The following is an 18,207-nucleotide window of genomic DNA, read 5'->3' as shown; positions in this document are numbered from 1 at the left end:
TTAACAGTGGGACGCAGCATCAGTAGTGCCTCTTCACACTGTGTCGCATTTTGAGTATGCTTCACCACACTGCAGTGCACTGACTGCGATGCATCCTCGAAACGTGAGTTATGCAGAAGATTGGATGAAGCACATAGATGGGAGGTAAATATGCCCAGGCATTAGAACCATCCCAAACTAAACCTGAAAGACTTGCGACATACAACGCAGTGTTTAAAACAGCTGACACATGCACCCGATGGTTAAAGCATGGCGGCATGAATTTAAGACAAGTGAAATAAACTATACTGCTGGTCCATATTTCAGCAATGGGGGGCATTTCGATCGTCATCGAGCCTGCCATAGCACACGCCTAAGGTGCTCAGACACCACTGTTCCATGCAATTCAGACGTGGGGAGGTCTATTTGGATGATCACTGGCTCTGCGGTCTGTGCCTTAATGTGGCCTGAATTAACTAGTGCAAGCGCGCACATGCCTGGACTAATGAGCATCCAATGCCATAGACTTACATGGGCACTGGCCAGGACGACGCTTCTAGTTCAAACTATGCGGATTTCCAAAATAAGGGTCAAATCAACGAAATTTTCATGTACTGTGTAAGCTAAACAAAGGCTCAGCATATCAAAGCCTTCTGAATTGATGCTTGCCACCCGAGGTTCCTTCATTTCCCTATACTAGGGTCCCTAGAAATATTACCTATACTTCACTGATGTTTTGCATTCTATCTTAAAACCGAGCTCGGTGGCTCTGGCATTCAGCTGCTGATCTCAAGGCTGTGGATTCAATCCAAGGTGCAGCAGCCATATTTTGATGAAGACAAAATACTGACACGCCCATCTGTTGTGCAATGTTGTTGAACATTAAGAAACCCAGGTGGATTGAATCAATCTGCAGTCCTCCACTATCGCATTTCTCATAGCCCATGTGTTGTTGTGAGAAATTAAGCTCCACAACTTACACTTTTCTATTTCATTTTCATTAAAATCTGGATGCATGAACATGTGCCCACGTTGCCTCGGGCACTAAGTTACGAAATCTTTTCGGGAAGAAAATAGTTTGGCTTGAAAGGTTTTAACATCCCACAGCAACATGAGTGGAGAACTGAATCGCCATGGTGGATTTCAGTTAATGTAACAGTCCTAGCTAGTTAGCTAGTGCTAGTGAGGACTTCAGGTCAGGTCACAATCCCGGGTTGGCAGGAGCTACCAACTAGGCTAGCTCCTTTGAGATAGGCATCATTCCACCGAGACTTGTGGATCCAGAGTATGGCATGTTTGTGAGGCACGGTTAAAGCAAGGTTTTAAATCTATGTCAAGTACTCTTGCACACAAAGTGGCCCCACAATATCTTCCCAAACGAAACTGAAGCTTGCCTCTAGAATTAATAGCTGAGCACATGAAGTGTGCAGTAAGCTCTCTGCAAATGCAATGTTCTCTGATGCAGTGTGGCTATGACTACGGCACCAAATTTGAACTTCCTGGCTCACTGCATCATGGCAATCACTTTCTTTTGCATTTTCACTCTTGTTTTACATGTCACGCGTCCAATGCACAATTATAAATTTTAAAGCAGCTGAGAGTTTATTCCTAAAAATATTATCTTTCCACTTCAAACTCTACATCTCTTAAGTTTTTGAAAGAATTTGCTAGATCAGCCAATAAAATGCAGATTGGTCTTTCCCTTCTGGTGGCACAGCATTACTGCTAAGCTTGGCCTGCATGCTAAGTATTAGTAGACAAGAATAAAGTAGATAATTTCACTTGTTAGGATCAATGCACAAAAGAAGCCATTGGCATCTGAAGCAAAGGAAGGCACCGAGAAACATTCCTTTGTGGTAGTGTTGGTAGCAGAAAGATTGGCTATGGTGGCCTGGTATTCCAGCGCTTGGCTACAGAGTCTGAGCGGAGGAACTGGGTCCAATATATCAGCCACTCTGGTTTGATGGAGACAAACTGCATAAGATGCCTGTGTGCTGTAGGTACTGTGCAATATCAGCGTGCAGTAAAGACCCCAGGTAGTCTAAACCCAGAGCCCTCTAATACAGCACCCCTCGGCCCATATGTCACATCTGGGATGGTAAATAATTTACAATTAGAGAAAGGAATTAAGTTTGTAATTATATTACATAGACGATAATGTTGCTAAAAGGAAAAAAGACAACTGCATGCTGCATGCAGTGATTATAAAATCCATAACTTCTGCATGTTACAGAAGCTTGAGGCAATACAGCTGCTGTTGTAGCTCGGTACAGCACTGCAAATGATGCAGTTATGGGTTTGGCTCACACCAGTGGCACATGGTTTGCTTCTTTGTGCATAATTGTCTCCTATTTGAAATGATTAGTTGAGTTTACTTTTTCTATCCAAAACCACAGTAATAACTGAAATAACATTCCTTTGCTTCAGTGAATGACGCCGGCTTCTTTAGCCATGTATAGGCATATTTATAAGCCCAGTACTAGTTAAGAAAAATTTTTCCACCTGTAGTATTCAATCCTAAATGTGATAAATCTTGCATTGAGACTTTCCAAAAATATCTAAGCAACTACTACATACATCAAATGAAATATTGGAGTGTGCAATTTCATGGCAGAAAATTGCACTTGTTTTCTTATGCCTTCATCATATAGTCTAGAAGCAACCATAGTCTTAAAAGCCCCCCCTCTCTTCTCCCTCTTTGCACTCTCTCTCATTCCTTCACAGTGCTGCTGTTCAGTATGCAGCAGCTTGGGAGGACATGAAAGTAAGTGTTGAAAGTTGGATGCGTTAAAGGAAGGCAAAAAACTTAAATTTAGCAAGCATTTCACTGTGTCAGTTTCAAAACCCTTCTTCATACATGATCACAAACAGGAGTAAAATGTATATAAGCTGTTCTACAAACTACCACTAGGTAAGCACGGAACTTTTCATTTATAACAATATTAGGCTGCCTAGATTACTGTTTTGAACCTTGCTGAACTGCAATACTGGTTTCTAATTCCTGTTCCACCGAACTATAGACAAGCGTCAGCCTGTGACGTCAGTGGAGATATAGCAGCGCTAGCGACAGCAGTGACTTTCGGGGTGTAGGCAAAAAACCAGGCCATCTGCATTGAATACGCGGCACTTGCTGTGCTTTCGAGCATCATCATCATCATCATCAGCCGGACTATACCCGCTGCAGGGCGAAGACCTCTCCCATTTTCTTCCAATTAACCCGGTCCTGTGCTAGCTGCATCCACTTGACCCCTGCTAATGTTTTAATCTCATCCACCCACCTAATCTTCTGCCGCCCCCTGCTACGCTTACCTTCCCTCGGAATCCAATTGGTTACTTAATGAAGAAAGGTGCTAGGCAAGGGGAGACAATCTCCCAGTCCCCAGTGCTATTTACAGCTTGCTTAGAGAGTGTATTCAAAGGCATGGAATGGGAGCAGTTAGGCATCAGGATCGATGCAGAATATCTCAGTAATCTGCGATTCGCTGATGACATTGCCTTGGTAAGTAACTCGGGACCAATTGCAACTTATGATAAATGATCTAGACAGGAGAAGCAGAAATGTAGGCCTAAAGACTAACATGCTTTCGAGCATAATTCCCGATATTCCTGCAAGCTGTGGTGCGGTTGGTTACGCCACGAGGTCGAATAAAGATGAGAGCAAAGCGCAGCGGCGTTGAGCGCGACGAGTAGACCCTTCAGCGCTTCGCGGCTAACGTGCGTTGCATTGGAACTTGATCAGTTAGTTTGCAACTCCTAATGTTTGTGGTCGCTGTTCGGCCGCACAACGAAGAGTGCACTAGCAAACGTCTGCAGCATGTGCACGTTTTGTTGTACATATTGCAGTACTGTCCCTGTATATGTTCGTACAGAAAAGGACGCAAAAGCTGCTGCAAAGGTAACTGCAGTTACCTTGAGCGTTCACTCCAGCGCGTATTGCCGAAACGGGCCCGGTTAGCAAAGTATAGCTTTTCTGTTTTCACTTTCGCGAGTTTCAACGAGTGACTCTTCATCACCAGTCCTAGAAAGCGAATAAACACCGTTAGGATTCCGGCAAAATCAAGCAGCGTTATTTCTCAGATTATTAAATTTTCTTCTTGAAGGTCATTAGGAACCTGACGAACGAGTTAAATATCCACGTACAACCTAGCTCTGATCGAGCAGGATATAATATTGAAGTATGGTATATATGGTATATAGAGTTTAATGCCCAAAGTGGATTTGGTTATGAGGAGTGCAAAGTAACCAGAATAAGATGATGCGCATTTGTATAAAAATGTTCCAAATATATTAAAAAAAAAAATTCAGCAGATCGCTTAAATTTCTCTGCAAGCAATCATGGAGAATATTGCATCTGCGCTCATGCACCTCTCCTATAGAGCAAAGAAAACAAAATGAGAGCATTCTTAAAAGCCCTAATGTATATATTAACCTGTGAATGACTTTGACACGTCTATACAATGAAACAGACGTGAAACTTTTTTTTTTATCGACCAGGATAAAACAAGTTGGCAGCGCACTATATGTGAATGTTACAAAGAACTAAAAGATTTTAGTTCTATCATGTTGCAGGTACAGTGACCTAGAAATATGATTTCTAGTTCCCTATAGTTGCCGGTAATATTGTTCTTTAGAGTGAAGGTACTCAGATGAAGCAGGGGAAGTTCGCCCATCATCAAAAGAGTCGTATGAAAAAACACACTTCCAGTAATTCATCGTTGTCCTGCTTTCATGCGTTAGCAATAGGCCCGGGAGTTGAACAGTGTTGATTGTTAGTTTTTCTTATACATTGCATTTTCTCATTTTCATTTAACGTAATCAGTTGCTACAGTCGTCCACCATAGCCGCACGCTGTTGAGGCCATGGCAAAGGAAGCCAATGCAGCTCTTCGCCAGGTAATTCCAGCAGTAATTGGCTCTAAAAGTGCTGAACTACTCTCCAGGCATAAACCAAACCATTTCTACACACAAGCGAAGCTTACGGTTCAGAATATTCGCACGCGTGAACTGGTTTCGAAGGCAGAATCGCTTGGCGCTGTGTAGGCATGCTGCGTTTTTGCCTACACCCCATGTTGCTGCCGATCGCAGCACCACCTTTGTTTACAAGCATGATGCTTGTCTATAACAAAAAAATTGAACTTAGATCTAAGTTAACGTAATGCTATCACAGAGTTAATGTACAGCCATTTTTAATTTGGCATGTTTAATAATCAGCAATAAGAAAAAATTTAGAACAATATTTCACTAAGCCCGCACTTTTTCATAGCTTCACATCTCTGTCGCAGCAAAATGTCACACACTACAAGTGCACTGGAAGACACATCATGCTTGTATGGTGCAGGGATTCACAAAAGTGCATATTCCGCTTCAGTAATGCTTGTGCAGGCTTTACCTAGGCTAGTAGCACAACAAGACAGCTTCAAAATACCTCTCAAGTTCACGCCATTTGTTCATCTAGGAACTGCACATACAACTTTGAAGTGCTAAATTAAATTTGTGGTAAGGTGGTGACTTCAGTTATTACTAAAAAGAGTTTGATCTGTGCTGAGGCAGAAGTGGGGGAAAAGTACCCTGCACACCGCTGACTGCAAACAGGATGGCTACCATGAGTGGATGATGTGTCTTAGCAGAGCTTTACTGTTTTTGTAACACCTGTAACAAAGGCACAATATTTTACACAATTCACTGGTAACAGCCCAGAAATACTTATTCAGCCTCAATGCCTGGCAACATGTAATGCCATAGTGAACCCACACTGTCACACAAGCTGTAGCTTCCACTGCTGCCTCAACATGACAATTTACAGTTTCTGGAAAACAAAAATTCCACCCTGGACAAACCTTATGGGCTTGAAAAGCTGTCACTGGTGCCAAACTGGTATTGTAGCGAACTGCTTACAAACTGTCAAAAATTTAAACTTCCATAATGACATGAGGCTGCTAAGAATTCCTTCTTTTCATATATTTGGCAGTTTGCAACAAGTTTGATAACCAGAAAAAAATTAAATAAACTGTTTATTTGAACATTTTTAATATGCACCATTATAAATATATTTCCACAAAATGAGCGACACAACACAGTAGACCTCACCAGAGATATTTTTATCGTATCCACTACAAGTGCACCTTCTTCACTCAAATTTTCCCCTGGAATCACCACTCATATATCTTTAAATCCATGGGAAGCAGCAGTGATAAAGTGATAACTCAACCAAAAGTATGTTGAACATGGGATGGTTTGCCTGCTGGACAAAAAATGCCCAACACTGTTTGTGGAAATATGAGAAATTGAAACAACAAATAATGGAAAATCTACAGGCAGTACACCGGTATATCCATGCATTTGCACGCATACAGGGTGTTTATTTAGAGGGTCCAATTTAAGTGGGAATGATAGGTGAAATTGGGAAAAAAAAAAATTTTTAATTTTGTCATTAAAAAATAGTATCACACCTTAACAACATGTCTTTAAAATTACAAACTGAAATGAGCAATAGAAGCGGCTGAGAAGTCCCGCCAGGAGCGGTGGCTCAAAGTATAGTTTGTTTTCTTTAAACGAGTTGCATATAAAAGTGTGATAATTTTTGTTCTGTAATTCATACGTCAGTTTCTTCTTTTGCCTAGTTCTCAATGCTGCTGGCAGATGACCTTTGAAATGCTTCAAACCGGGCTTACCCCGCTTTCTTAGCGAGCGTTCCAAGACTCGTTCACAACACCTTTGTACACATATATATCTACTGCGCGCCAGATTTGCAAGTTTGGCCTTATGCTACCAATTTCTGCTAGCCAATGACGTGGATGATGCAGCTGGTTACTACAATGATACAAATAAAACAAGGAAAGAAGTCCTTAAGGCACTCAGGAAAATGCTGGGTGTGTTCTGCACTGTGGCCCTAAACTGAGGGGACAATGCTCACCAAGCCAAATGATACTTCTAGGCACCAAAGTGGGGGAAGGAAATCTCTGGAAAGCAAGCAGAATGGGTGGTTTAAAATAAGTGAGCGATATGAAGGTAAAGAATAAGCGCCAGATGCGTTTAAGCATCGTCAAAAAGGAAAAACAATTCGCATGCAATTTCTGAAGAAAGCTGTTCCGGCATCTATTAGGAGCATTTTCTCATCAGCCGTTATAATAAAATGGAACTCTCAGCACACCTAAATGCATGCCTGCTGCATCTACTGAACTAGAGAAATCAGGATGTGCCCAAAAGTTGTTTTTTGTTTTAGTATAGACAAGCGTCATATTTGTAAACAAAGGTGGCGCTGCAATCGGCAGAGACATGGGGTATAGGCAAAAGCACAGCGTGCCTACACAGCAGGCAAGCGACGCTGCCTTCGAAATCAGTTCGCGCGTGCGAATATTCTGAAGCGTAAGCTTCGCTTCTGCGTAGAAATAGTTTGGTTTATGCCTGGAGAGTATTTCAGCCCGTTATCAGCCGATTACTGCTGGAATTACCTGGCGAAGAGCGCTGCATTGGCTTCCTTATCCGTGGCCTCAACGGCACGCGGCTACGGTGCGTAGGCGACTGCAGTGAGTGATTAAGTTAAAATAAAACGAGAAAGTGCAATGTACAAGAAAGACTAATAGTCAACATTGCTCAACTCCCGGGCCTATTCCTAGCGCATGCAAGGAGGACGACGATGTGGCTGACTGGAAGTTGTTTTCAAATGCCGATTCTTTTGACTGCGCGCCTTTCTAACTGCTTCAAGCACTTTCACTTAAGGAACAATATTATCGGCAACTATATATAATGAACTAGAAATTAATTTCTAGTTCACTTTACCGCCAACTTAAGTCATAGAATTTCATATTTAATAAGAACTCAATCTTTTAGTAATTGTAACATGTTCGCATAGTGCGCTGCCAACCTGCTTTCGCCTGCTCGATAAAAAAGATGTTTAACGTCTGTCTCATCTTACATATGTAGCCAAGGTCATTCACAGGTTAATATATACATGAAGGCCTGTGAGAATGCTCTCATTTTTTTCTCTTTGCTCTCTAGGAGAGACGCATTAATGCAGATTAGTGCATTAGTGCAAGATCGCTTGCAGCGAAATTTGCGCGATCTGCTGATGTTTTTGAATATACTTGGAAATTTTTTATTCGAATATGTGTCATCTATTCTGCTTGTTTCACACCCGTCATAGCCAATTCCATTTTGGGACATTAAACTCAAGAAGTGCTTGGAACTGGGCTAGTTGGAACATCTCATAAATGCTGCGCTGCTTAGTTGTGCACGAACAAAGGAACTGGACAAATACTGAGGTTAAGCACAATCTACTAACTTAAGTTTTATTCCTAGAATAGGAAAAAGGAAACACAAGCATGCGACATAATCTGAGGATCGTAAATCATAACAGTGCACTGTAACAGCGAGAACAACTAGGGAATGAAACCATGAAAATGAAAATATGAAAAATAAACACCTTATCTAAGCCCGGGATGAAATCGCACTCAACCTCCACCCCCCCGCTACGCGCATCTAACAGACACTCACGGGTGATCCTCATGTAAGTCTTTTGTCTCTTCGCAAAATATCTACTTCCCTGCAGGAAAGGGCGATGGAAGGGACGCTAACGTAATCACCTTCTTTTCCAGAAACCATCCGAAAGGCCTAATTACCTCACACTTTTTCTTTTCTGTTGCCCGCGCCAAAATAACCGTGTTGTGGAAATATGGGCTGCACTCGTGTTTCAGGCAATGATTCGCCAAGTTTTCTGCACCCTGCAGGGAACGACATTTCCTCCTGTGCTCCAAAAGCCTTTCATTGAGGCATCGCCCAGTTTGCCCCACGTAACACTTGCTGCAAGAGAGGGAAATTTTGTAAACTACCCCCTTAAAGCATGGAACAAAAGGCGAAACATGCTTAATGCCGCACGCACTTTTCTCATCTGCAGATTCTCCCTGGTTAACTTCCTTGCAGATGCCTTTAAACTTTAAAGGAGCTGAAAAGACAACCTTCACATCAAACCTCTGCCCAATCTTCTTCAGCCGGTGCGAAACGCCGCGCACATAAGGAAAGACTGCGAAAGGCTTGTTTTCATCACTTTGCTTCGGAGACGAAAGCTCTTGGTGTATTCTTAGGTTTCTTAGGCAAGTTTCAGCAATGCCCAATTAGAAGCCTGAAGGGGTATCCAGACGAACCAAGCCGGCCCATTTGGAGAAGCAAGCTATCTTCTATTTTATGGTCACACGATTTAGTGAGGGCCTGCTTCACGCAGGACAGCGCGATGCCTCTTTTTACAAGCTTGGTATGCCCTTATCTCCTCTCGTTTTATAAAACCAACATGTGTGGTCGCTTGAGAACACCATACTGATATCCAAAAATTGGAGCTGGGAATCTGAGGAGCATTCTGGCGTGAATTGGAGCCTATGATGTGCACTTGGGAACAGTGATATCTTCAGTTCTGTCTCTGAGTACAAATCGTAAGGCAGGCAAATGAAAGCGTCGACATACCTGAATGACCCTGTAACCCCCAACTCAGCTTCGTATGCAGCGTGTGGTTGCCTCTGGCCAAGTACAAATCACTCAATATGGGCGCAATACATGAGCCTATGCAAATTCCATCCCTTTGGGAGAGAACCACATCCTCAAATTCAACAAAAAGTGACTGAAGGTAGGCTTTCAGTATGTTCAGAAACCGATCCACTGCAACACCACACTTGTTCTGAAAGCCAACTGCCCCGTAGGCGTCAATGCATTCTTCGACAGCAATAAGCACCTCCCTCTGCGGAATATTGTAGAAGAGGTCCTTGACGTCCACTGAGAAGCACAGACACAGGCTAGAGACGCGCAGAAACGAAACGAGGTCTCTCGAGTCCCTAATTAACATGGGGTCTTCAACCGGCAGAAGGTCCAAAGCGCTCTGCAAGAACTTTGCCGCGCACCTCTGCCAGGTGTCCCGGTCCTCAACAATCACGCGGAATGGCGCTCCTTCTTTGTAGATCTTCACAGAAAAGAAGGGTTGGAGCACAAGATTCTTGCTGTTCTTTATGTCTTCAGCAAGGCGGTGCAGTCCCCCTCCTTCACAAATGTTAGCGGCTTGTGTATGAGCAGCACGAAGTCGTTTCAAGTCGTTTTTGTTGAATCTGAGGGTGTGGTTTTATTGAGTGATGTTTACTTGGCCAGAGGCAACCGCACGCTGCATCCGAAGCTAACTGAGTTGGGGGTTACAGGGTCATTCAGGTATGTCGACGATTTCCCCATTTGCCTGCCTTACGATTTGCACTCGGAGACCAGAACTGAAGATATCTTATCACTATTCCCGCGTGCACATCATAGGCTCCAATTCACGTCAGAATGCCCCTCAGATTCCCAGCTCCAATTTTTAGATATCAGTATGTTGTTCTCAAGCAACCACACGTGTTGGTTTTATAAAATGAGAGGAGATAAGGGCATACTTCCTTTTGCATCCGGGCACACCAAGCTTGTAAAAAGAGGCATCGCGCTGTCCTGCGTGAAGCAGGCCCTCACTAAATCGTGTGACCATAAAATAGAAGATAGCTTGCTTCTCCAAATGGGCCGGCTTGGTTCGTCTGGATACCCCTTCAGGCTTCTAATTGGGCGTTGCTGAAACTTGCCTAAGAAACTTAAGAATACACCAAGAGCTTTCGTCTCCGAAACAAAGTGATGAAAACAAGCCTTTCGCAGTCTTTCCTTATGTGCGCGGCATTTCGCACCGGCTGAAGAAGATTGGGCAGAGGTTTGATGTGAAGGTTGTCTTTTCAGCTCCTTTAAAGTTTAAAGGCATCTGCAAGAAAGTTAACCATGCAGGGAGAATCTGCAGATGAGAAAAGTGCGTGCGGCATTAAGCATGTTTCGCCTTTTGTTCCATGCTCTAAGGGGGTAGTTTACAAAATTTCCCTCTCTTGCAGCAAGTGTTACGTGGGGCAAACTGGGCGATGCCTCAATGAAAGGCTTTTGGAGCACAGGAGGAAATGTCGTCCCCTTTAGGGTGCACAAAACTTGGCGAACCATTGCTTGTAACACGAGTGCAGCCCATATTTCCAAAACACTGCTTTTTGGCACGGGCAACAAAAAAGAAAAAGCGTGAGGTAATTGAGGCCTTTCGGATGGTTTCTGGCAAAGGTGATTACGTTAGCACCCCTTCTGTAGCCCTTTTCCACAGGGAAATAGATATTTTGCGAAGAGACAAAAGACTTGCATGAGGATCACCCGTGCGTGTCCGTTAGATGTGCGGGGCGGGACGGGGGGGGGGGGGGGGCGTTGAGTGCGATTTCATCCCGGGTTTAGCTAAGATGTTTAGTTTTCATATTTTCATTTTCATGGTTTCATTCCTTAGTTGTTCTTGCTGTTACAGTGCACTGTTATGATTTAAGTGTATTCACAATCCCCAGATTACATCACATTCTTGTGTTTTCTTTTTCCTATTTTAAGGAATAAAACTTCAGTTGGTAGATCGCACTTAACCTCAGCATTTGTCCAGTTCCTTTGTCCATGTACAACTAAGCAGCGCATCATTTATGAGAGCATTAAACTCCATGTACCATATATACTTAAATATCCTGCTCGACCAGAGCTAGGTTGTACGTGGATATTTAATTCGTACATTCATCAGGATCCTAATGACCTTCAAAAAGAAAATTTAAGACTATGAGAAATAACACTGCGGGACTGCCCAGATCATACCGATGTTACTATTGAACCGGTGATGAAGAGCCACTCGAAACTCGCGAAAGTAAAAATAAAAAGCTACTTTACAATTAAGTTCGCAGGCCTATTATATCGGTAATATCGCGCTGGAGTGACCGCTCAAGGTAATCGCAGTTACCTTCGCAGCAGCTTTTGTATCTTTTTCTGAGTGAATATATGCACGGGCAATACTGCAGGTGAATGGAACTAGTACAGCTTCCCTGCAAGATCATACGCACACGAAATATCGCGCCTAAACTTCTTATGACTTGATAGTATATCAAAACGGGCACGAGCTGCAGGCTTTTATTGTTATTGCGCTCCTCGTCGTGCCGCCGAAAAGTAATCACGACAATTAAGGGTTGCAAACAAACTCATCTAGTTGCAGTGCATAAGAGCAACGCACATTAGCCGCGAAGATAATCCGTCACCCAAGTTTGCTTGTCGCGCTCAACGCCGCTGCCCTTCGCTCTCATCTTTATCCAACTACAAGAAACATGTTAAAACAAGTGCCATTTTATTTTTTGTGCCTCATGGTGCAATCAACAGCACCAGAGCTTTCAGAAATATCGGGAATTATGCCCGAAAATGCAGCAAGCGCCACGCATCCAATGCAGACGATTCGGGCTTTTGCCTACATCACAAAAGTCACTGCTGTTGCCAGCGCCGCCGCATCTCCACTGACGTCGCGGGCTGGCGCTTGTCTATATATTTATATCTTTGAAGAAGTTGTGATAAACTGTCAAGGTTCAAAACGTTTTTACAAGAAAGAAGTGGGCTTGCGAAATTATTTTAGTTCAATGAATACTGCATATAATAAAGAAGGTTGTTGTTAACTTTGTTTGTTCTGGTGGCAACAGTGTTTGTTTTTTTTTGTAAATGTACCTTTTCAATGTGTTGCTTTACAATTTCTATTAATTTTTTTCCTTAAAGTCTGCTCATTAGTTCTCAATAAATCTCCGTGTGCTTGACGCCAGCTCAATCATAAAACACACAGCGAAGTTTCAAGATTCTTGTCTTAGCACTAACGGAGAAACGTTGAATCATCCTCACCTGCACCTCACGGGGTACCATCCCCGTTTAAGCCCTGAGGTTACACTGAGAGCTACCATTCACCTGCACCTCACGGGGTACCAACCCCGTTTAAGCCCTGAGGTTACACTGAGAGCTACCACTGGCACCAGGAAAGAGGCAGGATGTTTTACCTTATTAGCTAAAATCATCAGTTATCGGTTTCTCAATTTTATTTTTGGGGGCATTTCCAGAATTAGATGGTAGGAGGCCTCACACCATAATAAGGGTTGCATGTGTCTGTAACGCAGGTCGCTCTGCCCAGCGTTTTGCATCAACACCTGAGGTCTGGACCATAGTTCTTCAATCTTGGCAGATGCAGAACTCCCCATAGGACCCATGCATCCAGCGGTCCGATTGGACCAAACTTTGGTTTGCAGATTATCATGACATCCATGACATAATGTCAACTCTGTTCAAGTTAAGAACTTGGAGGTTGTTGATAAATACACTAGCACCTGGTAGAAAAACCAGAAAAATAGATACAGCAGCAAACTTGGATGAGTAAGTGCTCAGAGAGTTAAATTAAAATCCTAAACAAACAAATTCAGCTCTTTGGAAGATGATAACATACGGCAACGTCTTTTAAATGATGGCACTATCCATTAGCTTGCTCTTTTTGTAACTGGTTATTGATTCAGTGATGATGCTGAGTGTTTACAGAAGGCAATTTTGAAGGATGTAGAACAGTTGTGCCACAATTCTTCTATAAACTTGCACAATGCCTATTAATGGGCAGAGGTGAACTCTCACAGGGTTCAAGCATACAAGCACTAACACAGGTGGTCAGCCGACATTTGGTGCGACATTTTCAACAGCTGAATTGCGAACCTCTATATTTTTTTAGGAGTCACTGATTGGGAGAAAGTAATGTGAAGGAATTCTGGAGGAAGTGGAAGACTTCACTAAAGACCTGCCTTAAACTGTGGTGCCAGCATGATGAAGCATGCGTCCTACCGAATGTGCTGGGACGTATCTCAGTGCAGAAGGGTGCAACAGCCTGGCATATAGAAACTGAAAGAGGATTATCATTGCGCACACACAGCTGAGCCTGCAGTGATGAGGCAGTGAAGAAGTTTACAATATACACCATGCCGCTTGGATCAGCGTGCCATTCATTCAAATGGCACATGGGCTGCAAACTTAAAAGCTTGAAAGGCAAGCTATAAATGTGTGCCAAAGTGCAGCACCAGCATTTTCACTTTTTATAAAAGTTCTGTGTACTTCTTGTATATCTCCCAAGTTGGCATGCCATTCTTTAAATTGTATTTGTGCTATTAAACAAATTGTCTGTAATGAAACCTTTGTAATCAAATCTTCACGTTACTTGCGTTCAGGAGGACAAGCAACTGATTCTTTCTTTCTCTTCTTTTTCTTGTGAGTGTGTGTGGTGAATTGTGATTTTTATGCTCTGAATTTTTTCTTGCAGGAACTCAGTAACTAAAGATCAATCGAGCATGGTAGAAAGTTTTACTATAAAAAAACCTGCGCCACAAGTTTTTCAAATGTGTCGGTGAGCTTACAGCAGCAAGAGATTTACAAAATTCTATTATAATAGCTAAGTATATCAGACACTGAACCTTAGATACACTGTCAGAAAATGAATTATGAGCCTCCTAGACAACCACTTTGAACTCCACCCAGTTCGTTAAATCAAGGGATAGCTCAATTATCAGGTGCTTGCATATTTACTTTGCCTGAAGCAGAATCTGAAGCTTGGACTGAAAACAAAACCTACAATCCGGTGGAGCTGTGGCCTAACAGCCAATAAATCCTGTGGTTTGCAATAATTATTGCCAAAGAAGGACTTCATGCTCAACATTTTTCAAAGGAGAGTGGACGTGAGTGTGAGTGCGAGTGAGCGAATAGAAACGGGAGTGGACGTGAGTGAATAAGAGGTTCTGCTGAAGCAAAAGTATGCCGTTCACGTCATGCACTTAGCAAATGAAAAGGCATAAGCCTTTTTTTTTTTTTTTTGCGCCTTCAATGGCCATGCAGTCTTCTTAATGCCAGATGGCAAGCAACATGACAGTTCACACTGTGTTCCGACTCCACAGCGAACCCCTAGGTCACAGAGTTGAGGGAAGATGTGAGCAGTGCAATGCAAAGCACATTATGTTGGCTTTCTGTACAATATCTGACTTCAAAAAAGTGATAGCTGTGATAGAAAAGTGTACCAATCAACAGCAACTAACCCAGTGTTGATACCAACTTAAGCGTGCACCAGACGCCATGTCATAGTGACTAGAAACAATCACAATCACCAGCTCATGCAGTAAATGCTGCACGAGTACTCAATACGTCACCAGTCACCACGGCATGCCACAACATTGAGGGAACTTCATTCACTTCATCAGAACAGAACTTTTGTTTTTATCTGCAGCCAGCTAAGTAAATTCACAGGGCCATGGGGTAACAAGTATGTGACATATGTTCAAATAAGTATGGCACTAGATGCAATGAATACTGACACAAGGTAACTCAAGTAAAAGCCAAGCCTCATTATACCTGTCAATTTCATCATCCCTCCAATAAAAATAGCTGAAACAAGGAATAACATACAACTCAACAATCCAGTTTCACAATATACTTTTGCAACTTCTAAAAAAGGCACACACTACAGATGTATGGTGACTAGTGACCAATTTGAACTATACTAAGTTTCATACACAGCAGTCAACGCAGCCAAGGCTGTGGTACCTGTTTGCACTCCTCATTAGCATCGTAATGAAGTAGGTAGAGAGTAAAAATAAGTAATAAATTGAAAATCAGAGTGACTGCTGGAGGATATTGTATTAAAATGATGAAAGTGTTTTATTTTGCAAATAGATTGCTTTTTCTTTTATGTTCTCTAAAACAGAAAGGCTTAGTTTTCTGTTTTTCTCCTGTTCCTCCTGTATTAGGTTTTGCAGCTAGGCCAGCGAGTTTTGTCAACCTCTTCATTCGCCCTAGAGATGGACAAAATGGCTCACTTCGGTGAGCGGCTCGGAACTGCTCAGCTCACTGATATGAGCCAGCTCATTTGAATGGCTCAACGGCTCATTTAAATCTGTAACTGTGACTGGGTGACTGGCTCGCAGAGGGGTGAGCCTGAAGTATAATTTAAATGCAGTAATTTTTATTTAATACAGTATGCAATTTGTAGCTAGAGTCCACATTAGTCCTTTTTCTCTTTTCTGAATTGTGCTTCTTTGGCCCTCATCCCCCTTTCTTGCTTTATCTCTTTCGTTTTTCAAATATTCTTACAACCCTTTTGTTCAACTCTGTGGCAGTTTTTCTGAAGGCCCACAGCTCTGAGCCCTCCCCAGCTTCTCTCCTTGTTTCCTTTCTACCTGGCGACAGGTTTCTTCCCCATTCCCCTAGCTCCCACTTGTTCAACCTTTCTGTTTTCACTGCCACCACATGCATGCGCAAACCATTTTTCATTCATTCATTCATTCATTCATTCATTCATTCATTCATTCATTCATTCATTTTTTTTTTGTGTCTACCATCGTTCGCCGTTCATGTTGTAATGTGTGCTTTTGATTTTTCAAGGCATCTGTTGCTCGTTTAGAGCAGACGAAGCACTGCAGTCGTTGCTGTTCGCATGTGAACGAACAAGATTTTTTAATGCGAATACACTATTTCATGAGGTCTAAACAGGCCTTCAGGATGTGCGCCACAGATAGTACGCCTTTCCTTTCCTGTAAACCGATTACTAATGAAAGCATTAGTAGCGTATGTAAAAATGATAAATAGTGATGATGGTAATTAATAACAAATACTAATAAAATAATAATCCATTATAATTAGTGGTATAAAATAAGAAAATAAAACTAAAAATAACAAGAAAAATAATATCTTGCTGCGCGCCATGGTTTTCCACATAGGCGCGCCGCGCAATTGCTACGGTATATCAGGCCATGCCAGAATGGCGAGTGAGCCGGGTCTTTCTACTGTCTCAGCCGAAGAAGAGTGCAGTGTCCTGCGGCTGAGTTGGAATGGGAGAGAAGACGGCGTAAACATGAACACGTTGCCTAATGTGTGTATATCCTAGAGCATAACCAAATCGAAACTTAGAACAAAGAAAAAAAAAAGACAAATACCGATCAACAGCTAAACCGAATTAAACCGTGCTTTCGCACGACTAACTCAGTTTAACCTCAGTTGAAACCCTGCTAATTTTTTCTGTGAGCTAGCTGCAGAAGGAGCTATGCATTCGACGCTCACTTTGTAACGCAGCTTGAGAAAACTATGCGTAGCAAGCATGAAACCTGTTCCAGCTGAGACAAGCAAAACAACATGCATGAAACCGCCGACGACCACTCAAAGCATACCTGCAGCATTGCTGCGTCACCAGCGCGGAGCCATGTGATAGCGGCAAAGCAGCCGACTGCGTGCAGCTTACGTGAGCGGAACAGCCAAGTGGCGCTGCCGCCTTATCTCGGTCGTTTTCTTTTCTTTGTATGCCGGCTCGATCCCCCATCCCCACTGCAGTTTCTTTCTCACACTACTAATGAATGGCATGCAAATCGCACCTAACAAAGGACCCAGCTCTGACCGTACGGTTCCTCACGTTTCACTGAACATCAGCTCTCTAAAAGAAGCGCTGCTCACGGTTCCTTGTGGCTCACTGAATGACGGTTCTCTAAAAGAACCGCCGCTCAGTGAACCAGCCATGACTCACCCTACCATTTTTAAAGAGCAGCTCAAAAGACAGCCGAAGGCGAGGGGATGGCTGCGACTCTTGTGAAGAAAGGCAGGAGGGCAGTTACTTCCTTGCATCACTAGTAGATGGCGCTGAAGTCGCACCAAGCAGACAACCCGAGGCTCTGGTGGAAAGGTTCGGCATGGCTTAAACGAGAAAGAGCCGGCTCTCCAAAAGAACGGCTTCTCACTTTTAGTGAGCCACGGCTCACTCGCGCTTTTGAAAGAGCGGTTTAGAAGATCCGGCGAACAATGGTAGCTCATCACCGTATTCTCATGATAACGATATCAACCACAGCGGTAAATGCATATTACACCACTTGTTGCGTTCGATGGCCTATAAACCATAAACCAAACACATCACCAGTCAATGTCACGTAGCTTCCAGACAAGGCTGCTCCTAATAATCGATGTCACACTGAAATCTATCATCCCACAATGACTCATACCTCACCGGGGTGGCACAGTGGTTAGGGCACTCGACTACTGTGCCGAAGGACGCAGGATCGAATCCTGGCCTCGGCGGTCGCTTTTCGATGGAGGCGAAAAGCTAGGTGCCCGTGTGCTGTGCGATGTCAGTGCATATTAAAGAACCCCTGGTGGTCGAAATTTCCGGAGTCCTCCACTACGGCGTCTCTCATAGCCTGAGTCGCTTAGGGGCGTTAAACCCCAAAACCAAACCAATTAATGACTCATTCTGTGCAGCAAGCAAAAAAGTCAATAAATGCCAAAAAATAGCACCTTTCATCAATTCCGTCGTTACACACTGCACTGTGTTTTTCTTTCGGAAAAAGTAAACAGTGCTGTGTTTTTCAAAGTA

The 18,207-nt window shown here is 43.0% G+C and overlaps 1 protein-coding gene across 8 annotated transcripts in view; it reads right to left on the bottom strand.

Moving 5' to 3' along the window:
• The window catches only part of LOC146204252 (uncharacterized), a 67,397-nt gene that overhangs the window by 5,299 nt on the left and 43,891 nt on the right, over positions 1-18,207 (bottom strand). Inside the window, exon 16 of one of the 8 annotated variants that reach the window (XM_084589197.1) lies at positions 6,892-6,937. The exons of 5 other annotated variants lie outside the window; for them this stretch is intronic. In XM_084589197.1, the coding sequence (XP_084445323.1) occupies positions 6,892-6,937 (46 nt within the window). Of the gene's footprint in view, positions 1-3,888; positions 3,998-6,891; positions 6,938-12,843; positions 13,157-18,207 lie in introns of those variants that run through there. 2 more of the 8 variants (XM_084589199.1, XM_084589202.1) reach the window with 2 other exon arrangements.

Source organism: Amblyomma maculatum, chromosome 1, assembly GCF_055883805.1.
Source record: "Amblyomma maculatum isolate TAMU_Amacu chromosome 1, ASM5588380v1, whole genome shotgun sequence".
Classification (NCBI taxonomy): Eukaryota; Metazoa; Arthropoda; class Arachnida; order Ixodida; family Ixodidae; genus Amblyomma; species Amblyomma maculatum.
This window is presented reverse-complemented; position numbering and strand designations above follow the sequence as displayed.